The sequence below is a fragment of the Salmo salar genome, chromosome ssa04, assembly GCF_905237065.1.
Source record: "Salmo salar chromosome ssa04, Ssal_v3.1, whole genome shotgun sequence".
Lineage (NCBI taxonomy): Eukaryota > Metazoa > Chordata > Actinopteri > Salmoniformes > Salmonidae > Salmo > Salmo salar.
Window position 1 is genome coordinate 74,927,918 of NC_059445.1, and position 27,029 is coordinate 74,954,946.

At 42.9% G+C, this 27,029-nt stretch overlaps 1 protein-coding gene across 1 annotated transcript; it reads right to left on the reverse strand.

Annotated features, from left to right (window-relative positions):
* Nucleotides 1–866: 866 nt before the first annotated feature.
* LOC106603835 (solute carrier family 22 member 5) lies at nucleotides 867–13,427 on the reverse strand. Its single transcript, XM_014198018.2, has 10 exons — nucleotides 12,552–13,427; nucleotides 4,524–4,627; nucleotides 4,104–4,258; nucleotides 3,814–3,985; nucleotides 3,450–3,576; nucleotides 3,162–3,259; nucleotides 2,222–2,436; nucleotides 1,794–1,976; nucleotides 1,496–1,631; nucleotides 867–1,332 (listed from the first exon to the last, which is right to left on the reverse strand). The coding sequence occupies exons 1-10, from the start codon at nucleotides 12,942–12,944 to the stop codon at nucleotides 1,254–1,256; spliced, it is 1,662 nt and encodes a 553-aa protein (XP_014053493.1). The 5' UTR covers nucleotides 12,945–13,427; the 3' UTR covers nucleotides 867–1,253.
* Between the last annotated feature and the right edge of the window lie 13,602 nt (nucleotides 13,428–27,029).

Consider the following 27,029-nt stretch of genomic DNA (forward strand, 5'->3'; position numbering starts at 1 on the left):
CGCTATGAAGACATTCATATGAAAGCCAACAACAAACACTTGTCTTATACAATCTATGGCATGATCAATGCAATACAAAATGTAAGAAAAATTATTTGTATTTACACTGGACAAACCACCAAATAAAAATACACTGTATGGCCAAAAGTATGTGGACACCTGCTCATTGAACATCTCATTCCAAAATCATGGGCATTAATATGGAGTTGGTCCCCCTTTGCAAGTATAACAGCCTCCACTCTTCTGGGGAGGCTTTCCACTAGATGTTGGAACATTGCTGCAGGGACTTGCTTCCATTCAGCCACAAGAGCATTAATGAGGTCGGGCACTGATTTTGGGCGATTAGGCCATGGTCGCAGTCGGCGTTCCAATTCATCTCAAAGGTGTTCGATGGGGTTGACGTCAGGGCTCTGTGCAGGCCAGTCAACACCGATCTCAACAAACCATTTCTGTATGGACCTCGCTTTGTGCACAGGGACATTGTCATGCTGAAACAGGAAAGGGCCTTCCCCAAACTGTTGACACAAAGTTGGAAGCACAGAATTGTCTAGAATGTAATTTTATGCTGTAGCGTTAAGATTTCCCTTCACTGGAACTAAGGGGCCTAGCCCAAACCATGAAAAACAGCCCCAGACCATTATTCCTCCTCCACCAAACTTTACAGTTGGCACTATGCATTGGGGTTGGTAGCGTTCTCCTGGCATCCGCCAAACCCAGATTCGTCTGTCGGACTGCCAGATGGTGAAGCGTGATTCATCACTCCAGAGAATGCGTTTCCACTGCGCCAGAGTCCACTGGCGGCGAGCTTTACACCACTCCAGCCGACGCTTGGCATTAAACATGGTGATCTCAGGCTTGTGTGCAGCTGCTTGGCCATGGAAACCCATTTCATTAAGCTCCCGACGAACAGTTCTTGTGTGGCTTACCACTTCGCGGCTGAGCCGTTGTTGCTCTTAGACATTTCCACTTCACAATAACAGCACTTACAGTTGAACAGGGCAGCTCTAGCAGGGCAGAAATTTGACGAACTGACTTGTTGGAAAGGTGGTATCCTATGACGATGCCACTTTGAAAGTAATTGAGCACTTCAGTAAGGGCCATTCTACTGATGATGTTTGTCTATGGAGATTGCATGGATGTGTGCTCAGTTGTATACACGTGTCAGAAACGGGTGTGGCTGAAATAGCCATATCCACTCATTTGAAATGATGTCCACATACTTTTAGTGTATTTTCAAAGCAGTTATAAAGTCATCACAATCTAGTGTCATTTGGCTTCTTCATTGGGCTGTTCAGGTGGTCTCTTATCCTCTTCAAAGATGAGCACTTTAGCCTGTAGGAAAGATTAACACACTATTAAAGGATTGTTTTCACTCATAATCAACATCAGCTGAGTCATTCAGTGTTTTTAATTGCAACTGTTTCATAAATAGCCTGTAATAATGCTGAAAGACCAATAAACTAAACTACAGTATGAGGTGATGCATATTTCTCACCACTCTTGTTTGTGCATCTGCTTAATGGTCTCTGGTAGAGGATGGCCAAAGCTCTCTGGTAAAAGGGGAATGGCCATAGCTGACAGCACAAGAAGACTCCCCAGTAAAATGTATGGCAAATACTTATAATAGGTACCTTTAGAGAGAGAGAGAAAGAGAGAGAGAGAACACAATTATTCATGTATTTCAAACATTGCAAGGGACTTGACATAATATATAGCCAGAAAAGCAGAATATGAATGTGGCTCTTTTAAGCACCACTGTGTGGTCAATTGTTGCATTTAAAATAAACACTCACTCAAGGTCATGATGTAGGGAGCGATGATACTGCCTACCCGAGAGATCATGGCACAGGAGCCTAACGCAGTGTTCCTGATCACTGTGGGATACAGCTCTCCAGTGTAGGCATACATCAGTGCAGTACCAATGGCCATGCCAAATTTACCCAACATCTCCAGGGCTATGGATAGGCTAGGTAGACCTGGCCCAGAGAGATACATATGGTATTGTTAATCAAAGCCTAAATCTTTTTTTGTGTGCCTTTTTGTTATTTGTGCACTATTGGTGATCTTTTTCATGGTTATGATACTGTATTGTGGGACCAAGAACTGCGAGTCAGGCTAGTTTCTGGTTGCATCCCAAATGACACCCTATTCCCTTTATAGGGCACTCCTTTTGACCAGAGCCCTATGGGGAAATAGGGTGCCATTTGGTACACAGTCTTACTTGGCGGTACCAGCTGGATGAAGTAGAGCGCTCCCCCTCCTAGCAGCATGCTAGCGGAGGCAGATATCCTCCTTGGTAGGTAGCGCAAGAAGAGCCAGCTGATGACGTAAGCAGGCACCTCGATGGCAGCAGAGATGAAACAGTTCACGTAGGGGTCTCCATGGAGACGGGATGTGTTCAGGGATATGGCGAAGTAGCCCATACTCAGGGTGAACCTGGATAGCACATTGAAAGTATGAAACACGAAAACAATGCAAATATCAGCCGTCTGAAGTGAGACTTTTCACAATAGGTGAGGACAGCCAGGTAAAGCCACTGTAGGCCTACAATACATAGTATTGTGGAGATGCAGAGTGAAGTGATATGGTCAAGGTTGCTTCGTTAACCAGGTTTTGCATAACTTTTTGGATAACATTCTTTTGTTTCTTAGTTGCCCCTTCAACCTGATCTTTCGAACTGTTGACACATTAACATTGTTACTATCTGTTAACCTCGTCAAACATTGACCTGTGTAGTTAAGTGTCTCTCAACATATGCACTTCCACATGCAACCCCCCTGTTGTCAAACATCTGTCCTGGGATGAGCTGGTTGTGTAACGTAAATACATAATGTTACAATCATGTTACTATCATGTATTATTGTAAGTTGGTGTACAATTCAGTCTATGATTGCGAGAAACCAAGAACAGCTTCTACTGTTACATCATGCTACCATAACCATGGCTACTATGGCTGTGGTCAAAGATATTCACAGACTGAAGATCATGGCAATAGGCCAGTCACTTAGAAGCGGATCCTAACTTTCGCTGCAGGTATAACTTCCCTGTAAATAATGCTTTACATATGTCTGAATGGCATGCCATGATCACGAGATAGGGTTCAAAAGAGTAGACTTTGGGAGTGTCCCAGTGTGATCGTGTGAACTTTCATGGATGCTCACCACACTAGAGCCAATATGACGGTGATTTTACGAATGTTGCTAGTCTTCAGGAGGTCCAGAGGACTGTGATGTTCATCTGGTTTAGGTTTCTCTTCACCCTGTAAATCATAGTGTTCGTAGCACACATTAATCTGCGTTACCCAGATGAATTCTATGTTAACTCAGTCAGACTGCATACCTTTCCAAATGTGAAGGATAAAAAAAATGCCACAAAATGAATCATTTATTCCATCTCATAGAGATTATGATGTCAGTCAGGTGCACCTGCTTAGTATTTTAATGAGGTACCTCTGACTCCTCAAAGATGACCTCTGGTGCTGTGACTCTGTTCCTCCTGGCAGCATCTCTCAGTATGGCCTCAGCCTCCTCCTCTCTTCCCTGAGAGAGCAGCCATCTGGGAGACTCTGGGATGAACCTGTTGCACAATTAATTTTTTAAGTAAATGTTCAAAACAATACACTAGGTTTCATAAACATGATTAAAATAAGCCAAGAATGAGGAAGGATCATAGTATAGCCTATTTCAGAAGTATTTTCTCATGCACAGTGTATTTCTCATGTAAAAATGTCTATGCATTTTGTGACTGTTTATGAATGAAGACTGTTTTCTGTGACCTTTGGTTGATGTCTAAGGTGTATTACCCATGACCTACCACCAGAGGGGGATGTATACCAGGCCAGGCACTGACATAACTAGAAGGAGCGACCTCCAGTCACGGATGAAGAATGCCAGGAGAGGCAGCATCATGTAGCCGAAGGCAAAGAACAGACACACCCCCAGTGTAACGTATAGGACACGCACTGTGGCCGTCAAGATTTCTGTGCCTGAATAAAGCAATAAATAAACAAAGAAATACAGACTTGAGGGTTTATTACAGTTTTACTATATTTCACCCAAGATTGTAAAATGGCATCACTTAAACCTGTGATTTGCATGACTTACCCAATACGAACGCTGCCACATAGTTGGATATTTGCCCCAGTCCCACAATGAAGAAGAGGACTGAGAACATTTCCCAGGACTGAGAAAAGACTTGAACAAAGGTAAAGAGTGTCTGGACTGCCATGGTCACAAAAAGGACAGGCTTTCGCCCAAACCTATAAACACACAAGGGACTTAGAGATCAGAAGAGAGGGGACTTCAAACATCCAAAGATGTTATTGTGGATTTTATGAAGCTGCAAATAGACCAAGTCAGTCCATCTATACAGATCAACAAAGATTAGGCTACACCCCATCCCACTTTATTCCTTTATAGTGCACTATGAACTAGTGCACTATGAACTATAGTGCACTATAAAGGTAAAAGTGTTCCATTTGGGATGCGTCCTTACTGTTTAGTGATCATCATGAGGTGGAGTACCGGTCAGAGAGCTGTCCAGAGAAGAAGGAGCCACACAGCACCCCAAGGAAGTACACAGAGGAAGTGAATGGCTGCTTCCATTTGTCATTGCACACTAAGTCAAACTGAAACACAACAGCATTCAGGGAATAGTGAGAAAAAAATATTGATTGTTATACATATTGGGCGAACAGTCGATGGTGCAAACTTCAGTGCATCAACATACAACAGAAAATTCCCATCAGACAAATCAAGTTCAGAAATGCTGGTTCTACTAAAGGATTCTATGGAATGAGCGGGGGGGGGGGGTTGTCTGTCTAGGTGTTGTTACTCAGGCTTGCTGACTTTGGTCTGTTGAGGAACCTCTTCACACCTCACTCTGATGTTATGGTCACATGGTTTTGAACATAGACAATCATTCTGTGAGTAGAATGAGATACTAGAGTAGTAAAGTCACTCATTTACCTGAGGTCATCCTGGTCTTTTAAAGCATAATATATTGTATATCAGTAACTTGAGCAGAGCTTTGATACATCCCCTTAGAATCTTAGGGGACAATTCCCCCTTAGGAATTCACCCCTTTCGGTAACACTTCATTTTAATGGGTCCTTATTACAGTCAAAATCTCTACTCAATGTTGTTGCTAGCACTTGCCCCCAAAAAGTGTACTATCTGGGTTAACTTGGTTGAGTTTACAAAAACAGATCAGATATACAGTAGGTCAATCTCACTGACTGGGGTCTACCATACAGCTGTCATCACAGATTATAACTTAAATAATAATGTATAATTAATGTGTACATTATCCATTATGACAAACTGCACCTCGTTACCATCCAAGTGAGAGGATAAACCCTCAAGTACAACACAGAGTACATGTAATATCTGCATAAGTACAATGTAATTACTATATATTACACAGTATTTAGCTAGTGAAAATGAAGTGTATCTTGAGGGATACTTACTTGTAATTAATGTGTACTTATATAGTACATTACCCACCCTGACAACCTGGCCCTTATTTGAAGGATTCAGGAAGCGCCATCCAAGTGGGAGGAAAAACACACTTGTACACCACAGAGTACATGTAATATCTGCAAAGGTACAATGTAATTACTAGGTGTTACACATGATTTTTCTAGTTAAAATGAAGTGTATCTTGAAGTGTACTTACTTGTAATTATTGTGTACCTACAAAGTATGTTACCCATTCTGACAATCTAATCATCAACGTCTGAAAGCACCATCCAAGAAAGAAAATAAACACACTAATACACCACAGAGTACATATATGTAATATCTGCATAAATAAAAGGTTGTCACTAGTTGTTACAAATAACCTATAGCAATTTCTATATAATTACTTATTACTCGTTACCAAGTGATAATACCTACAAACAAATTGATCAAATCAAACTTTATTTGTCACATGCGCCGAATACAACAAGAGTAGACGTTACCGTGAAATTCTTACTTACAAACTCTTAACCAACAGTGCAGTTCAAGAAGAGTTAAGAAAATATTTACCAAATAAACTAAAGTGACTAAAGGGTGAAGTGACTATGCATAGATAGTGTGTGTGTGTGTGGGGGGGTTTCAATGTAATAGTCCGGTGGCCATTTGATTCATTGTTCAGCAATCTTATGGCTTGGGGGTAGAAGCTGTATGAGAGCCTTTTGGTCCTAGACTTGGTGTTTTGATACCGCTTGCCGTGCGGTAGCAGAGAAAACAGTCTATGACCTGGGTGATTTTATGGGCTTTCCTCTGACACCGCCTAATATAGAGGTCCTGGATTGCAGGAAGCTTGGCCCCAGTGATGTACTGGGACGTACACACTACCCTCTGTAGCGTCTTGCGGTCAGATGCCGAGCAGTTGCCATACCAGGCGGTGATGCAACTGGTCAGGATGCTCTCGATGGTGCAGCTGTAGAACTTTTTGAGGATCTCGGGACCCATGCCAAATCTTTTCAGTCTCCTGAGGGGTAAAAGGTGTTGTCGTGCCCTCTTCATGACTGCCATGGTGTGTTTGGATCATGAAAGATCATTGGTGATGTGGACACCAAGGAACTTGAAACTCTCAACCTGCTCCACTACAGCCCTGTTGATGTTAATGGGGGCCTGTTTGGCCCGCTTTTTCCTGTAGTCCACTATCAGCTCCTTTGTCTTGCTCACACTGAGGGAGAGGTTTTTGGCCTGGCACCACGCTGCCAGGTCTCTGACCTCCTCCCTATAGGCTGTCTCTTCGTTGCCGGTGATCAGGCCTACCACTGTTGTGTCTTCAGCAAACTTAATGATGGTGTTGGAGTCATGTTTGGCCAAGCAGTCGTGGGTGAACAGGGATTACAGGAGTGGACTAAGTACACACCCCTGAGGGGGCCCCAGTGTTGAGGATCAGCGTGGCAGATGTGTTGTTGCCTTCCCTTACCACCTGGGGGCGGTCCGTCAGGATGTCCAGGATCCAGTTGCAGAGGGTGGTGTTTAGTCCCAGGGTCCTTAGCCTAATTATGAGCTTCGTGGGCAATATGGTGTTGAATGCTGAGCTGTAGTCAATGAACAGCATTCTTACATAGGTGTTCCTTTTGTCCAGGTGGGAAAGGGTAGTGTGGATTGCGATTGAGATTGCACAGGGACTATGGTGGTCTGCTTGAAACATGTAGGTATTACAGACTCAGTCAGGGAGAGGTTGAAAATGTCAGTGAAGACACTTGCCAGTTGGTCCGAGCATGCTTTGAGTACACGTCCTGGTAATCCATCTGGCCCTGCAGCTTTGTGAATGTTGACCTGTTTAAAGGTCTTGCTCACATCGGCTCGTACTCTCGTGCATGCTTCAGTGTTGCTTGCCTCGAAGCGAGCATAAAAGGCATTGAGCTCGTCTGGTATGCTCTCGTCGCTGGGCAGCTCGCGTCTGGGTTTCCCTTTGTAGTCCGTAATCGTTTTCAAACCATGCCACATCCGAGTGTCAGAGCCGGTGCAGTAGGATTAAATCTTAATCCTGTATTGATGCTTTGCTTGTTTGATTGTTCATCGGAGGGCATAGTGAGATTTCTTATAGGCGTCTGGATTAGTGTCTAGCTCCTTGAAAGCGGCAGCTCTAGCCTTTAGCTCAATGCGGATGTTGCCTGTAATCCATGGCTTCTGGTTGGAATATGTACGTATGGTCATTGTGGGGACGACGTCGTCGATGCACTTATTGATGAAGCCGATGACTGGGGTGGTATACTCCTCAATGCCATTGGATGAATCCCGGAACATATTCCAGTCTGTGCTAGCAAAACTGTCCTGTAGCGTAGCATCCACGCCATCTGACCACTTCCGTATTGAGCGAGTAGCTGGTGCTTCCTGCTTTAGTTTTTGCTTGTAAGCAGGAATCAGGAGGAAAGAATTATGGTCGGATTTGCCAAATGGAGGGTGGGGGAGAGTTTTGCATGCATCTCTGTGTGTGGAGTGAAGGTGGTCTAGAGTTGTTTTTCCTCTGGTTGCACATGTGACATGCTGGTAAAAATGTGGTAAAACTGATTTAAGTTTGCCTGCATTAACGTCCACGACCACTAGGAGCGCCACTTCTGGATGAGCATTTTCTTGTTTGCTTATGGCCTTATAGAGTTGGTTGAGTGCACTCTCAGTGCCAGCATCGGTCTGTGTTGGTAAATAGATGGCTACGAATATTATAGTGAGAACTCTCTTGGTAGATAGTGTGGTCTACAGTTTATCATAAGGTACTCTACCTCAGGTGAGCAATACCTCAAGACTTCTTTAATATTAGACATCACGCACCAGCTGCTTTTGACAAAAAGACACACACCCCCACCCCTCGTCTTACCATACATAGCTTCTCTGTTCTGCCGGTGCATTGAAAATCCCTACAGCTCTATATTGTCCGTGTCGTCGTTCAGCCATGACTCGGTGAATCATAGGATATTACAGTTCTTAATGTCCCGTTGGTAGGATAATCGTAATTGTAGGTCATCCATTTTATTTTCCAATGATTGCATGGTAGCAAATAGAATTCATGACAATGGGAGTTTACTCGCTCACCTACGGATTCTCAAAAGGCAGCCTGATCTGCATCCACTTTTCCTCTGTCTTTTCTTCACACAAATGACGGGGATCTGGGCCTGTTCCCAGGAGAGCAGTATATCTTTCTCGTCGGACTCGTTAAAGGAAGAAGCTTCTTCCAGTCCGTGGTGAGTAATCCCAGTTCTGATGTCCTGAAGAGACGGTAGCAGCAACACTATGTACAAAATATGGTTAAAAATAAGTTACAAACAACGCAAAAAACGAACAAAATAGCACAATTGATTAGAGGCATGAAAACGTCAGCCATCCTCTTTGGCGCCATTTTCATTGAGCTTCTACTTTTGTCAACTTTATTGCAACATGTAAAAATACCTTACATTTCTTACAAAATAATAAGGATTTGTATTGTTAGATTAAGCAAAGCTTTCGGGCTACTCAAAAACATAAAAATAACTATTCTAAGGGATTACTCAAATCTGTTGCCTATAGTATGGTGAGTAGCCTAGATTGCTAATTTAGAAAAATGGGATTGTCTTTATCGTCCATTACAAGTAACAATGGAAATCGCCAACTTTCTTTGTCCGTTTCTTTCTTGTAAGCATTTTCCCATCCTGGAGTCTGAGACTTTGTGGGAATATGTGGTAGAGAAGAAGAATAATATGAGTCTTTAACATAACACTCTACAAAGTTATCATCATCATCATCATCATGATTTCTATAGTTCAGGCATATAGCTAGCTAGGCCTAGCTAGCTAACGTTACCTAGCTAATTGTTGGGTTATCCAGCTAGCAATAATATTGTTTGCTAACACTAATTAGTTAGCTACATTGAAAAGGAACTAACGTTACGCATAGTGTGTTGACACAAGTAGCTGGCTTGCTAACGTTAACATGCTGGGTGTGTCTCACGTAATACCCTTGGGTAACGGATAACGTTACCAAGAGAACAGGGTTCTGGGAAGATGCGAGCTTGTTGCGAGCTTCTGATGCGAGCTTCTGCGAGCTTGTTGCGCAGATGGGCAGATCTAGACATGATACCTTAATTCCTTGGATAAATAAATCATTTCACCAATGCATCCCATCCAAAAGTGGGAATGTTCGTCAACAGTGAAACCCTTGCAATGTTGCATGATGGAATAAGAGTTTGTCTTATCACCATTTTAAGTGGATTTATAAATCATTATTTAACCAAGCTTAATAGTCATTTGTGCATGTCCAAGTGTAAGCCTATCTCACCATTTTAACGTGTCTAAAATCAAAAATGTTTTTGCCATTTGGCCAGGGCATCAGACTCCAGAGAACTTGGCTGTGTTTCAAACACTTAAAAGACACACCTCCTCCCCTCAGCCCTCAAATTAAGTGGACACTTCTGATAAAGTATTATGGCGTATGACGAGTATACACTTGCAGGACAAGGGGCGATGGACGAAGGAATGATTTTTAAATGGACCGCCCTTTGCTCGGAAATTCATCATTCGTTCATCCCGCAACGATTGTTTTTTCAGCCACCGGTAGATTGTGGGTGCTTTATATGCGCTACAGTCAATTATGATTCCATGTCTACTTATATAAACTATATAATTATTAATATACGCCTATTGTATGATTGCTAGCAAATGAATTAGCTAACTAACGTTAGCCTGCCTAGCTACTTCTGAAGAAGGAAAATGTTTTATTTCTACAATTTCCAAAACCTAATCAAACAAAAACATAATTACTTTTACGAGACGTTTTTGTGCATTTGTAGCACAATTACGAACTTATTTACATTCGTTTTACTTACACTTGTATGTTGACTGCATTATGACATTGAGGTTTTAAGTTTTGGCTGACTTTTCTTAGTACCAAAAACTTTCTGCAGCATTGAAGGTCCCAAAAAACACAGTGGCCTCCATCATTCTTAAATCAAAGAAGTTTGGAACCACAAACTCTTCCATGAGCTAGCTGGCTGCCCAGCCAAATTGAGCACATTACATAGGGCTCTGTGTAAGGCCAGTCAAGTACTTCCACACTGATCCTCGACACCCTTTCTGTATGGACCTCGCTTTGTCCAAGGGGCCATTGTCATGCTGAAACAGGAAAGGGCCTTCCCCAAATGTTGTCACACAGTTCGTCTAGAATGTCATTGTATGTTGTGGCGGTAAGATTTCCCTTCACTGGAACTAATGGGCCTAGCCCGAACCATGAAAAACAGCCCCAGACCATTATTCTTCCTCCAACAAACTTTATAGTTGGCACTTTGCATTGGGGCAGGTAGCGTTCTTCTGGCATCCGCCAAACCCAGATTCATCCATCGGACTGCCTGATGGTGAAGCGTGATTCATCACTTCGGTGAACGCGTTTCCACTGCTCCAGAGCTTTACACCACTCCAGGCGACGCTTGGCATAGCGCATGGTGATCTCAGGCTTGTGTGCGGCTATTTGGCTATGGAAACCAATTTCATGAGGTTCCCGACGAACAGTTCTTGTGCTGACTTTGCTTCCAGAGACAGTTTGGAACTCGGTAGTGAGGACAGACGATTTTTACGTACTACGCGCTTCAGCACTCGGCGCTCCCGTTCTGAGCTTGTGTGGCCTACCACTTTGAGGCTGTGCCGTTGTTGCTCCTAGCTGTTTCCACTTCACAATAAATGCACTTACAGTTGACCGGGGCAGCTGTAACAGGGCAGATATTTGATGAACTGAGTTGTTGGAGAGGTGGCATCCTATGACGGTACCACAATGAAAGGTCACTGAGCTCTTCAGTAAGGCCATTTTACTGCCAATGTTTGTCTATGGAGATTGCATGGCTGTGTGCTCGATTTCATACACTTGTCAGCAACGGGTGTGGCTGAAATAGCCGAATCCACTAATTTGAAGTGGTGTCCACATACTTTTGTATATTTAGTATATTTAGCAAAGATGGGATAGGTCTACATTTTGTTATTTTGTTTCTGTAAGCCATTTAACAAACTATAATGGTCTAACATTGGAATTGTACTTGATTCCAATGCAATACATAAGACTTGTAACAGTCGTCGTAGTGAATGGACCAAGGCGCAGCAGGTACGTGAATGCTCATGTTTATTTACCAAAACAAGAACAGCCGCCAAACAGTCTTGCACGCAAACCACAGCTATGCAAAGAACAACCTCCCACAATTCCCATGACAAACACATTCCTAATTATAGGACCTTCAATCAGAGGCAACGATAGACAGCTGCCTCCAATTGAAGGCCCCAATCCCAATTACCTAAACACAGATCTAAACACCCTAGAACAGACATAGAAATATACAACCATAGAACAATGACCAAAACCCCAGAATTCATAAATCAAACACCCCTCTACATACACACACACCCTGAACCATATAAAACAAATACCCCCTGCCACGTCCTGACCAAACTATAATAACAAATAACCCCTTTACTGGTCAGGACGTGACAAGACTGTTACTACACAACCTGAAGCAAGTACATATTTCTCCATAGAGCCCGTTCTGATTGGCCAGTGAGGGGCCAAGCCTCGACACACCCACAAGTTGTTTATTCATCAAATCCCATCCTTTTTGCACGAATGCCAGCAAGTGTGCCGATAATTGTGATAATGAAAATAGCTAAAATATTCTTGACGCACTGCCGAACCTATAACGCTACCGCATGCGCTTAGATTTACCATTGTGTTAGGTTTGTTAAAATATAACCTTTTTTTAAGCAAGAGTAGTGGCAACCAGGGACAGGGTTGCGACAAAAAATGTGGTTTCTGTGGGAAGTACAGGCAGGGGGCTTGTTACTTCCTTCAAACTGCACACAGAGACATAAAAATGGAATCCACGAGTTAATCTGACTCTGAGAAAGAAGATAAAGGGCTTTGTTGCCAAAATCCCAAATTATCCCTTTATGTTCATGGTCAGAATAGCATGGAGAGAAAAGTGCATAAAATGGGAATTACCTTCCATCTAAGCACGCTTCACTCGGGTCAGAATCGGCCCCCAACTGCCCTGGGCATTTTCAGGAGCAGTTTATAGAGAGAGAATGTGTGTATACTCACCTCAGTGACTATGGTGGACTGGTATATATCTTTGCTGTAGCTCCATCCATCCACACAGCACTCCTGCTCCACCCCAGTGAGGTTGACGTCCAGGCCGGGGATGTAGCCCAGAGCAGACAGGTTTCTGACCACATCCAGCCTGTATCTGCTGCACTTGCTCTCCTCCTCCTGTCCGTTCACCACCTCTATGGGAATGATGGCCTTCCTCCATACCTCGCTCAGGTTGCTCGAGTCTGGGACAAAACAGTGGTGCGGGGGGCTGTCCCCTAGAAAGATGATGGAGAAGGCGCTGAATCCGTTGGGAATGGTGCTGGCACAGAGCAGAAAGAAGACAGTCTGTTGAAAGGGTCCCCACTCCCCCAGGAAGGCTGTGTTATCCTCATAGCCTCTCATGCTGAGCCAAGGCCTCCTCTTATGGCTGGGTGTTGTAGCGGAGTAAAGCTGCAGCTGTAACCTGTAAACTTTAACCGCTGCCTGGCTTCCTCCCCTCAACACTGTTGATCTCTAGGATAATAATGAGTCAATGGCAGCCAGGAATCTAAGTCAGCCAGGGAGCACTCTTTACATTCTCTGCTCTGAACTTTGTCTACATAACCCCATCACACTAATGATTTACAGCCTCTAGCATCGACTAACTGTCCACATCTGTGTGACTGACTGACTGGCACTCCCTCAGACACTATCAGACTGGGACCAAAACACCCAAACTTAAACCAGCCTGGCCTGTATCAAAAAACTTCCTCAACTAGAATGACCCATTTTTAGAAGTGTAAGCTGCGCCAAGATGTAAAATAGGTTGTTTCATATAGCCGAATCAGAGTCTTATTACTGTACCTAGCTTGCCTAGACCTTCCCACAGTGAGACTACAGTCAAGTGAGCCGACACTGTTCTTTGGTTTGCAGTGAATGTTTGTGCGTGAATTCACAACACTTTACGGTACAGAGTGTTTCCTGTCTTGGAAACTGAGTCAGATGCACTCTCATGCACGATAGCTGCTAATCATTCCAAGCAAACAGTTTGAAGCACACTTATTCAATGTTCCTTAATCAAAATTATACCAAATTCATTTTCACGCCTAATTAAAAATGACTTTGATATCACGGGTAGAGTGAGGCAGTAGCCAAACAGGGGTAATATTTTGCAAACACACACACGCTTACAACTTCATAGCAAGATCTAAGAGAGCTTGATATGATAAAGACAATTTTGGGGGGGTATTTCATTAAAGAAAGATTACACATTTAAAAAGTGTTAAATAACTACATTTTCTTGGTCCATCCCAATATTCGTTATTTTAAGTATTTATATTAGTGAACTTTGATGACCCCTGTGTGAGAAAAATATCACTGTAAAAATGACTGGTATAGTTATTTTTTTATGTGTGCCACTAGCAGATCAATAATCCATTGTCATTAACATCGCAAAACATAACATTCCCATATTATGCCAGCTCCAACATTGGAAAATAAATGTGTACTGTATATTCAAATGAAATGTTAGGGAACCTTATTACATTTTAACACAGTAAAAATGTATGTTAAACATTGTCATGTTTGCTACTGGTGGATCACTAATCCATTTCATTAACATTGCAAAGCACAATATTGGAAAAACTCTAGTTTATTGTATATTACACAGAAATGTTAGGGAACCTAATTCAATTTTAACACAGTAAAAATGAATGGTAAACATTTTGTCACTTGTAACACTAGTAGATCAATAATACAGTGATTAACATGGCACACAATTGCTTCCTTGTGAACGTGGGGGAGAAGTTGAAAAAGAGGAAAGGAGAGGGGGATGTACACCACTGAAGCCAACGAATAGAAAAGAAGAGACTCCAACCAGACCGCTGGAAGAGAAAACCAACTCGTGGGGACAGGACACACACACACACATTCTTTGTAGCCTCTTGCATGGTGTTCATTTCAATAATTGCCCCTTAGAATTGTCCCTAAGATTTTAACCTCTCATGTCTCTCTATTTCCCTCTCTCTTAAAAGTTTTCAAGCAGATGACAGGAGACAAGAGAGGTAGGGGATAGAGGGGAGGACAAACAGAGAATAGGTGTTTCCCATATCCTTCTCTCCTGATTCCTGCTTACAAGCAAAAACTAAAGCAGGTAGTACCAGTGACTTGCTCAATACGGAAGTGGTCAGATGACACGGATGCTACGCTACAGGACTGTTTTGCTAGCACAGACTGGAATAAGTTCCGGGATTCATCCAATGGCATTGAGGAGAATACCACCTCAGTCACCGGTTTCATCAATAAGTGGACCGACGACGTTGTCCCCACAGTGACTGTACGTACGTATTCCAACCAGAAGCCATGGATTACAGGCAACATCCGCAATGAGCTAAATGCTAGAACTGCTGCTTTCAAGGAGCGGGACTCTAACCCGGACACTTATGAGAAATCCCGCTATGCCCTCAGACGAACCATCAAATAGGCAAAGCGTCAATACAGGACTAAGATTGAATCCTACTACACCGGCTCTGACGCTCTTTGAATGTGACTGGGCTTGCAAACTATTACGGACTACAAAAGGAGACCCAGCCGCGAGCTGCCCAGTGACGCGAGCCTACCAGACAAGCTAAATGCATTTTATGCTCACTTCGAGTCACGTAACACTGAAACATGCATGAGAGCACCAGCTGTTCCGGATGACTGTGTGATCACGCTCTCCGTAGAAGATGTGAGAAAGACCATTAAACACGTCAACATTCACAAAGCCGCAGGGGCAGACGGATTACCAGGACATGTACTAAAAGCATGCACGGACCAAGTGTCTTTACTGACATTTTCACCTCTCCCTGCCCGAGTCTGTAATATCTACATGTTTCAAACAGACCACCATAGTCTTTGTGCCCAAGAAAGCGAAGGTAACCTGTCTAAATGACTACCACCCCCGTAGCACTCACATCGGTAGCCATGAAGTGCTTTGAAAGGCTGGTCATGGATCACATCAACACCATCATGCCGGATACCCTAGACCAACTCCAATTCGTTAGCCGCCCCAACAGATCCACAGATGATGCAAGCACACTGCCCTTTCCCACCTGGACAAAAGGAACACCTATGTGAGAATGCTGTTCATTGACTAAAGCTCAGCATTCAACACCATAGTACCCACAAAGCTCATCACTAAGCAAAAGACCCTGGGACTAAACACCTCCCTCTGCAACTGGATCCTGGACATCCTGACTGGCCGCCCCCAGGTTATAATGGTAGGTAACAACACATCTGCCACGCTTATCCTCAACACAGGGGGCCCTCAGGGGTGTGTACTTAGTCCCCTCCTGTACTCGCTGTTCACCCATGACTGCGTTACCAAGCACGACTCCAACACTATCATTAAGTTTGCTGAAGACACAACAGTGATAGGCCTGATCACCTACTATGATGAGAGCCTATAGGGAGGAGGTCAGAGACCTGGCAGTGTGGTGCCAAGACAACAACATTTTCCTCAATGTGAGCAAGACAAAGGAGCTGATGGTATACTATAGGAAAAGGAGGGCCGGGTATGCCCCCATTAACATTGACGGGCCTGAAGTGGAGCAGGTCGAGAGTTTCAAGTTCCTTGGTGTCCACATCACCAACGAACTAGCATGATCCAAACACACCAAGACAGTTGTGAAGAGGGCACGACAACACCTTTTCCCCCTCTGGAGACTGGAAAGATTTGTCCTCAGATCCTCAAAAAGTTCTACAGCTGCAGCATCGAGAGCATCCTGACCGGTTTTATCACTGCCTGGTATGGTAACTGCTCGGTATCTGACTGTAAGGCACTACAGAGGGTAGCGCATACTGCCCAGTGCATCACTGGGGCCAAGCTTCCTGACATCCAGGACCTATATACTAGGTGGTGTCAGAGGAAGGCCCAAAAAATGGTCAAGTCACCCAAGTCATAGACTGTTCTCTCTGCTACCTCACAGCAAGCGGTACCAGAGCGCCAAGTCTAGAACCAAAAAGGCTCCTTAAAACCTGTTGAGGATAGGGGGCAGTATTTTCACGGCCGGATGAAAAACGTACCCAAATTAAACTGGTTACTACTCTTGCCCAGAAACTAGAATATGCATATTATTAGCAGATTTGGATAGAAACACTCTGAAGTTTCTAAAACAGTTTGAATGGTGTCTGTGAGTATAACAGAACTCATATGGCAGGCAAAAACATGAGAAAAATTCAACCAGGAAGTGGAGGATCTGAGAATTGTAGTTCTTCTTTCTAATCCCTTTCGAAACTACAGTGTCTGTGGGGTCACGTTGCACTTCCTAAGGCTTCCATTGGCTGTCAAAAGCCTTCAGAAAGTTGTTTCAGCATTCTCCTGTCACTGGGCAGAGTATAGGAGCTCAGTCACTGAGTGGACTGCCTGGGGACAAAGGGATTGGATATGCGTGGTCCCGCGAGCGCGCTGTTCCTTCTTTTTCTCCTTGAATGAATACGCTATTGTCTGGTTGGAATATTATCGCATTTTTACGCAAAAAATACCATAAAGATTGATTTTAAACAACGTTCGACATGCTTCTAAGTACGGTATTGGAACATTTTGACTTTTTGTGTCTCCAATTGTGCTCGCGCGGTATGCCTTTGGATAGTGACCTGAACGCACAAACAAAACGGAGGTATTTGGACATAAATATGGATTATTTCAAACAAAAACAACATTTCTTGTGGAAGTAGCAGTCCTGGGAGTGCATTCTGACGAAGATCAGCAAAGGTAAGAGAATATTTATAATTCTAATTCTGAGTTTAGGTGACCCCGAACTTGGCGGGTGTCTGTATAGCTTTCTGTGATGGCGAGCTATGTACTCAGAATATTGAAAAATGTGCTTTCTCCGTAAAGCTATTTTAAAATCTGACACAGCGGTTGCATAAAGGAGTACTGTATCTATAATTCTTAAAATAATTGTTATGTGTTTTGTCAACGTTTATGATGAGTATTTTTGTAAATTCACCGGAAGTTTTTGGTGGGAATACATTTTCTGAACATCACGCGCCAATGTAAAATGCTGTTTTTGGATATAAATATGAACTTTATCGAACAAAACATACATGTATTGTGTAACATGTATTTTTGAGGTTTTGTATTTCGCGCCATGCTGTTCCATTGGATGTTGGCTAGGCGTTCCGCTAGTGGAACGTCTGTCCTCAACAGGTCAGCTTCTACCCACAAGCCATAAGACTGAACAGCTAATCAAATGGCCACCCGGACTATTTACATATTTTTACACTGCTGCTACTCGCTGTTTATCTATGCATAGTCATTTTACAAATTACCTCAACTAACCTGAACCCCCACACATTGACTCCGGTACCGGTTCCCCCTCTATATAGCCTCTTATTGTTATGTAATTTTCTTGTGTTACTTATTGATTTTATTTTTTTAGAAACAGCATTGTCTACTTAGGTTTTAACTAACGGGTTGCCTCCCACAATGTAAACAATGGCTGTTGCCATTGAACAGTGTGATTAATGATCAAATCATACTAAATGTTATTTGTCACATGCACCGAATACAACAGGTGTAGACCTTACAGTGAAATGCTTACTTACAAGCCCTTAACCAACAATGCTTTAATTAAGAAGGTTTAAGAAAAATAAGTGTTAAGTAAAAATGTTTAAATAAAAGTAACAAATAATTAAACAGCAGCAGTAAAATAACAATAGCGAGGCTATATACAGGAGGTACCTGTACAGAGTCAATGTGCAGGGGCACCTGTTAGTCGAGGAAATTGAGATAATATGTACGTATAGGTGGAGTTAAAGTGACAATGCATAGATAATAAACAGAGTAGCAGCAGAGTAAAAGAGGGGGTGGGGGGTAGTCATTTGATTAGCTGTTCAGGAGTCTTTTTGCTTGAGGTTAGAAGCTGTTAAGAAGCCTTTTGGACATAGACTTGGTGCTCCGGTACCGCTTGCCATGCGGTAGCAGAGAGAACAGTCCATGACTAGGGTGGCTGGAGTATTTGACAATTCTTAGGGCCTTCCTCTGACACCGCCTGGTATAGAGGTCCTGGATGGCAGGAAGCTTGGCCCCGGTGATGTACTGGGCCATATGCACTACCCTCTGTAGTGCCTTGCGGTGGGAGGCCGAGCAATTGCCATACCAGGCAGTGATGCAATCAGTCAGGATGCTCTCGATGGTGCAGCTGTAGAACCTTTTAAGGATCTGAGGACCCATGCCAAATCTTTTTAGTCTCCTGAGGGGGAATAGGCTTTGTTGAGCCCTCTTCACGACTGTCGGTTTTTGTTGTTTTGTGATTTAAAGCGGTTGGTGTATTGCATTTAGTTTCACGATTAATAAAAATATGTGGAACTACGAACACGCTGCGTTTTGGTCCGATCCTTCAGAAAGCTGTGACAGACAGAGCTGGTGTAACTGAGTCAGGTTTGTAGCCCTCCTTGCTCGCACACGCTTTTTCAGTTCTGCCCAAAAATGTTCTATAGGATTGAGGTCAGGGCTTTGTGATGGCCACTCCAATACCTTGACTTTGTTGTCCTTAAGCTATTTTGCCACAACTTTGGAAGTATGCTTGGGTTCATTGTCCATTTGGAAGACCCATTTGCGACCAAGCTTTAACTTCCTGACTGTCTTGAGTTGTTTTGATTTTATTTTTTTCACCTTTATTTAACCAGGTAGGCTAGTTTTGAACAAGTTCTCATTTACAACTGCGACCTGGCCAAGATAAAGCAAAGCAGTTCGACACACACAACAACACAGAGTTACACATGGAATAAACAAACATACAATACAAAAAGTCTAGAAACAATGTGTGCAAATGAGGTACAATAAGGGAGGTAAGGCAATAAATTGGCCATGGTGGCGAAGTAATTACAATATAGGAATTAAACAATGGAATGGTAGATGTGCAGAAGATGAATGTGCAAGTAGAGATACTGGGGTGCAAAGGAGCAAGATAAATTAATAAATACAGTATGGGGATGAGGTAGTTGGATGGGTAATTTACAGGATGGCTATGTACAGGAGCAGTGATCTGTGAGCTGCTCTGACAGCTGGTGCTTAAAGCTAGTGAGGGATATATGAGTCTCCAGGTTCAGAGATTTTGGCAGTTAGTTCCAGTCATTGGCAGCAGAGAACTGGAAGGAAAAGCGGCCAAAGGAGGAATTGGCTTTGCGGGTGACCAGTGAAATATACCTGCTGGAGCGCATGCTACGAGTGGGTGCTGCTATGGTGACCAGTGAGCTGAGATAGCAAAGACTTATAGATGACCTGGAGCCAGTGGGTTTGGCGACGAGTATGAAGCGAGGGCTAGCCAACAAGAGCATACAGGTCGCAGAGGTGGGTTGTATATGGGGCTTTGGTGACAAAACGGAAGGCACTGCAATAGACTGTATCCAATTTGTTGAGTAGAGTGTTGGAGGCTATTTTGTAAATGACATCGCCGAAGTCAAGGATCGGTAGGATGGTCAGTTTTACGAGGGTATGTTTGGCAGCATGAGTGAAGGATGCTTTGTTGCGAAATAGGAAGCCAGTTCTAGATTTAATTTTGGATAAGAGATGCTTAATGTGAGTCTGGAAGGAGAGTTTACAGTCCAACCAGACACCTAGGTATTTGTAGTTGTCTACATATTCTAAGTCAGAACCGTCCAGAGTAGTGATGCTGGACGGGCGAGCAGGTGCGGGTAGCGATCGATTGAAGAGCATGCATTTCGTTTTACTTGCATTTAAGAGCAGTTGGAGGCCATGGAAGGAGAGTTGTATGGCATTGAAGCTCGTCTGGAGGTTAGTTAACACATTGTCCGAAGAAGGGCCAGAGGTATACAGAACGGTGTCGTCTGTATAGAGGTGGATCAGAGAATCACTAGCGGCAAGAGTGACATCATTGATGTATATAGAGAAGAGAGTCAGCCCGAGAATTGAACCCTGTGGCACCACCATAGAGACTGCCAGAGGTCCGGACAGGCCCTCTGATTTGACACACTGAATTCTATCAGAGAAGTAGTTGGTGAACCAAGCGAGGCAGTCATTTGAGAAACCAAGTCTGTTGAGATCTGCTGATAAGAATGTGGTGATTGACAGAGTCGAAAGCCTTGGCCAGGTCGATGAATACGGCTGCACAGTATTGTCTCTTATTGATGGCGGTTATGATATAGTTTCGGACCTTGAGCGATGCTGAGGTGCACCCATGACCAGCTCTGAAACCAGATTGCATAGCAGAGAAGGTACGGTGGGATTCGAAATGGTCAGTAATCTGTTTGTTAAATACATTTTCCCGTGGTGCCCCAAATTACTGAGTTAATTGTTACATGATGAATTTAATCACGTAATCAATTAAACATAGTTAATTGATTTGAATAAAATAACAGTCAACACACATTAATGGTAGTCACATCACGACAATGGGGTCAGTGACTTGAGGGGGAGACAGAACCAGTGGAGCAACAGGCAGGTAGCAGGTAGAGGGGTGCCTCAGCCATGGTCCTAGAGCCTCAGGCAGGGGAGAAAGAGAAAGAAATAAGAGGGGGTTAGTGAAAGCATGCGCAAGACCTCAGTACACCTCAAGCACTGGTCGAGAATAATGAATAGTGTGGCTGTAAACACTCAATAACAATAAACAATACCAGAGTTTTCATTTTTATTTATTGATTATTATTTTTCCCCTTTATTTAACCAGGTAGGCTAGTTGAGAACAAGTTCTCATTTACAACCGCGACCTGGCCAAGAAAAAGCACAGCAGTTTGACATATACAACAACACAGAGTTACACATGGAATAAACAAACATACAGTCAATAATACAGTAGAAAAAATAAAATTATATATACAGTGAGTGGAAATTAGGTAAGATAAGGGAGGTAAGGCAATAAATAGGCCATGGTGGCGAAGTAATTACAATATAGCAATTAAACACTGGAATGGTAGATGTGCAGAAGATGAATGTGCAAGTAGAGATACTGGGGTGCAAAGGAGTAAGATAAATAAATAAGTACAGTATGGGGATGAGGTAGTTTGATGGGCTGTTTACAGATGGGCTATGTACAGGTGCAGTGATCTGTGAGCTGCTCCGACAGCTGGTGCTTTAAGCTAGTGAGGGAGATAAGAGTCTCCAGCTTCAGTGATTTTTGCCGTTCATTTCAGTCATTGGCTGCAGAGAACTGGAAGGAAAGGCGGCCGAAGGAGGAATTGGCTTTGGGGGTGACCAGTGAGATATACCTGCTGGAGTGCGTGCTACGGGTGGGTGCTGCTATGGTGACCAGTGAGCTGAGATAAGGCGGGGCTTTACCTAGCAGAGACTTGTATATGACCTGGAGCCAGTGGGTTTGGCGACGAGTAAGGAAGCAATGGCCAGCCAACGAGAGCATACAGGTCGCCGTGGTAGGTAATATATGGGGCTTTGGTGACAAAACGGATGGCACTGTGATAGACTGCATCCAATTTGTTGAGTAGAGTATTGGAGGCTATTTTATAGATTACATCGCTGAAGTCGAGGATCGGTAGGATGGTCAGTTTTACAAGGGTATGTTTGGCAGCATGAGTGAAGGATTCTTTGTTGCGAAATAGGAAGCCGATTCTAGATTTCATTTTGGATTGGAGATGCTTAATGTGAGTCTCGAAGGAGAGTTTACAATCTAACCAGACACCTAGGTATTTGTAGTTGTCCACATATTCTAAGTCAGAACCGTCCAGAGTAGTGATGCTGGACGGGCGGGCAGGTGCGGGCAGTGATCGGTTGAAGAGCATGCGTTTAGTTTTACTTGCATTTAAGAGGAGTTGGAGGCCACGGAAGGAGAGTTGTATTGCATTGAAGCTCGGAGGGCCTGTTGAATCACCAGCAGCGAGAGCGACATCATTGATGTATACAGAGAAGAGAGTCGGCCCGAGAATTGAACCCTGTGGCACCCCCATAGAAACTGACAGAGGTCCAAGTATACAGAATGGTGTCGTCTCGCTGATAGAGGTGGATCAGAGAATCACCAGCGCGAGAGCGACATCATTGATGTAAACAATCCGAGAATCGGACCCTGTGGCATTCTCTATGGGGGAGCCACAGGGTTCAATTCTTGGGCCGACTCTCTTCTCTGTATACATCAATGATGTCGCTCTCGCTGCTGGTGATTCAACAGGCCCTCCGATTTGACACACTGAACTCTATCAGAGAAGTAGTTGGTGAAACAGGTGAGGCAATCATTTGAGAAACCAAGGCTGTTGAGTCTGCCAGTAAGAATGTGGTGATTGACAGAGTCGAAAGCCTTGGCCAGGTCGATGAATATGGCTGCACAGTAATGTCTCTTATCGATGGCGGTTATGATATTGTTTAGGACCTTGAGCGTGGCTGAGGTGCACCCATGACCAGCTCTAAAACCAGATTGCATAGCGGAGAATGTGGGTGGGATTAGAAATTGTCGGTAATCTGTTTGTTGACTTGGCTTTTGAAGACCTTAGAAAGGCAGGGTAGGATAGATATAGGTCTGTAGCAATTTGGGTGTAGAGTGTCTCCCCCAATGACCGCGGCAGCTTTCCAATTTTTGGGAATCTCAGACGATATGAAAGAGAGGTTGAACAGGCTAGTAATAGGGGTTGCAACAATTTCGGCAGGAAATTTTAGAAAGAGAGGGTCCAGATTGTCTTGCCCGGCTGATTTGTAGGGGTCCAGATGTTTCAGCTCTTTCAGAACATCAGCTATCTTGATTTGGGTGAAGGTGAAATGGGGGGGGCTTGGGCGAGTTGCTTTGGGGGGGTGCAAGGCTGTTGATCGGGGTAGGAGTAGCCAGGTGGAAAGCATGGTTTGCCGTATAAAAATGCTTATTGAAAATCTCGATTATAGTGGATTTATCGTACAAACTGGCGAGAGCTTTCCGAGCTAACGGTTAACTGATGACCGCTAGCAGTGGTTAGCTGACTACTAGCTAGTAGCTAGTGAGCTGGCTAGCTTCTGTTGGGGGATTCCGGTTCCGAGGTAAATAAAAACACCTTAGAAAGAACAGATCCACACCACATAGGGTGAGGCAGTTTGTAGGAGAGTATTTTGAAGTTGAGGTTTAGAAAAATATTAAAAAGATATGCTAAGAAAAAGATATAAACAGATATATACACGGGACATGACAAGACGAAGGACAAAGACGTCTGACTGCTACGCCATCTTGGATGATGTATGCCATGTTGCTTTAATATATCCACATAATTTTCCTCCCTCATGATGCCATCTATTTTGTGATGTGAACCAGTCCCTCCTGCAGAAAAGTACCCCCACAACATGATGCTGCCACCCCCGTGCTTCACGGTTGGGATGGTGTTCTTTGGCTTGCAAGCCTCCCCCTTTTTCCTCCAAACATAATGATGGTCATTATGGCCAAACAGTTCCATTTTTGTTTCATCTGACCAGAGGACATTTCTCCAAAAAGGACGATCTTTGTCCCCATGTGCAGTTGCAAACCGTAGTCTGGCTTTTCTATGGTGGTTTTGGAGCAATGACTTCTTCCTTGCTGCGCGGCCTTTCAGGTAATGTCGATATAGGACTCGTTTTACTGTGGATATAGATACTTTTGTACCGGTTTCCTCCAGCATTTTCACAAGGTCCTTTGCTGTTCTGGGATTGATTTGCACTTTTTGCACCAAGTACGTTCATCTCTAGGAAACAGAACGCGTCTCTTTCCTGAGCGGTATGAAGGCTGCGTGGTTCCATGGTGTTTATACTTACTATTGTACTTACTATTGTTTGTACAGATGAACATGGTACCTTCAGGCGTTTGGAAATTGCTCCCAAGGATGAACCAGACTTGGGATTTTTTTTCTGAGGTCTTGGCTGATTTCTTTTGATTTTCCCATGATGTCAAGCAAAGAGGCACTGAGTTTGAAGGTAGGCCTTGAAATACATCCACAGGTACACTGCCAATTGAGTCAAATGATGTCAATTAGCCTATCAGAAGCTTCTATAGCCATGTCATTTTCTGGAATTTTCCAAGCTGTTTAAAGGCACAGTCAACTTAGTGTATGCAGACTTCTGACCCACTGGAATTGTGATACAGTGAATTATAAGTGAAATAATCTGTCTTTAAACAATTGTTGGAAAAATTACTTGTGTCATGCTCAAAGTAGATGTCCTAACCGACTTGCCAAAATTATAGTTTGTTAACAAGAAATTTGCGGAGTGGTTGAAAAACGAGTTTAATTGACTCCAATTTAAGTGTATGTAAACTTCCGACTTCAACTGTACGTACACGTTCCAAAGGTATGTTATTATATGGCCTATTACAGTCACAAACCCAGTGCACTTGACTTGGGTAATAAAATATATGCCCAGTTCCAAACCAAACCCTAGTGTACTATAGATACTGTCACCTCAGAGATTATTGGCACCCTTGATAAAGAAGAAAGAAGAAGAAAGAAGAAAGAAGAAAGAAGAAGAAAAATACTGAGCTATATTGTATTATATTATTTTATACTAATACATGTATTATTATTTTATCTATAAAAAGATATGGAGCAAAAGTATTGCCACCTGTTTTCAATACTCCGGCACCCTCCACTTGCAAGGATAACAGCACAGCTTTTTTATAAAACGCTTTATCAGGTTGGAGAACATATTGGAAAGGATCTTAGACTATTTCTTCATACTGGATCTTTCCAGATCCTTAACATCCGTCATCCATTTGGAAAAGAGCAAGAATCATGGTTATATTCACATATCCCACCCCTCCCTGCCCTTATCCAAGTACAAAATTAAAATATATTTTTCAATGCAATATAATTACTTATACAAATATAGGCATAAAAACCTCAAGTCTTTTGAAATCACCTATACTCATTTCTGGTGGGAAAAACAGACATTTAGTTTTCACCTCCACTATTCCTACTGAACAGGGCTCCATTTTTTTCATAGCTATAACAAATGTATTACAATTCTTTAAATAGACTGAAATGAAGTCAGTCAAAAAACACATTATATTATATAATATTCACACACAGCAAACATGTATATCTTCTTTCTTACATGATTATGTATTTGGATAGAAAGCAAGCCTATAATGTCACAGGAAGGGTATAGCTGGCTCTAGCATGTGTCCTCAGATCAGGAGTGCAGGGGGCTGGTTCCTGTGTGTGTCTTCAGCCCCTGGGCAACACTTCTTCTCTGTTTGTCCTCCCCTTCATCCTCTCCCTCTCTTTTCTGCTGTCATCTGCCTGATGCCTCACTCTTCTGTCTGCGCCTCATAGTTCCCCAAGGAGACCTGTAAGGGAGATGGAAATAGAGAGACAGGAAAGGTTATATTCTTATGGACAATTTCAAAGGGGCAAGTATTGAAACGAACACCATGCAAGAGGCTACAGTTTCCTCACCGAGTTGGTTCTCTCTTCCAGTAGTCAGGTTGGAGTCTCTTCTCCTCTTCTGTCTGTTGGCTTCAATGGTGTATTTGTAAGTCGCTCTGGATAAGAGCGTCTGCTAAATGACTTAAATGTAAATGTGTATATCCTCCATTCCTCTCATCTTCAACTTCTCCCCCAAGATCACAAATGAGTAGTGTATTATTGATCTACTAGTGTCACACATGACAAAATGTTTACCATCCATTTTTACTGTGTTAACATTGAATTATGTTACCTTAAAGTTCACTGTGATATACAGTAAACTAGTGTTTTTTTTTATTGTCAAAGCTCGCATTATATGAGCATGTTATGCTTTGCAATGTTAATGAAATGGATAAGTGATCTACTAGTGGCACATGTGACAAAATGTTTACCATTCATTTTTACTGTGTTCAAACCTCTTAAGGATCTGCCCCTTTTTTGCAATTTTTGCCTAAAATGACATACCCAAATCTAACTGTATGTAACTCAGACTCTGAAGCAAGGATATGCATATTCTTGGCACCATTTGAAAGGAAACACTTTGAAGTTTGTGGAAATGTGAAAGGAATGTAGGAGAATATAACACAATAGATCTGGTAAAAGAAAATACAAAGAAAAAAACAATTGTTCTTTTTTTTTGTACCATCTTTGAAATGCAAGAGAAAGGTCATAATGTATTATTCCAGCACAGCTGCAATTTAGAGTTTGGCCACTAGATAGCAGCAGTGTATATGCAAAGTTTTAGACTGATCCACGGAACCATTGCATTTCAGCTCAGAATTTTGTATCAAGGCTGCGCAAATGTGCCTAATTTGTTTATTAATAACATTTCATGTTCAAAACTGCGCACTCTCCTCAGACTATAGCATGGTATTCTTTCACTGTAATAGCTACTGTAAATTGGACAATGCAGTTAGATTAACAAGAATGTAAGATTTCTGACAATATCAGATATGTCTATGTCCTGGGAAAATGTTCTTGTTACTTACAACCTCATGCTAATCGCATTAGCCTACGTTAGCTCAACCATCCCATGAACGGGACACCGATCCCGAAAAAGTTAAAATTGAATTAGGTTCCCTAACATTTCACTGTAATATACAGTAAACTAGTGTTTTTCCAATGTTGGAGCTGGCATAATATGGGAATGTTATGTTTTGCAATGTT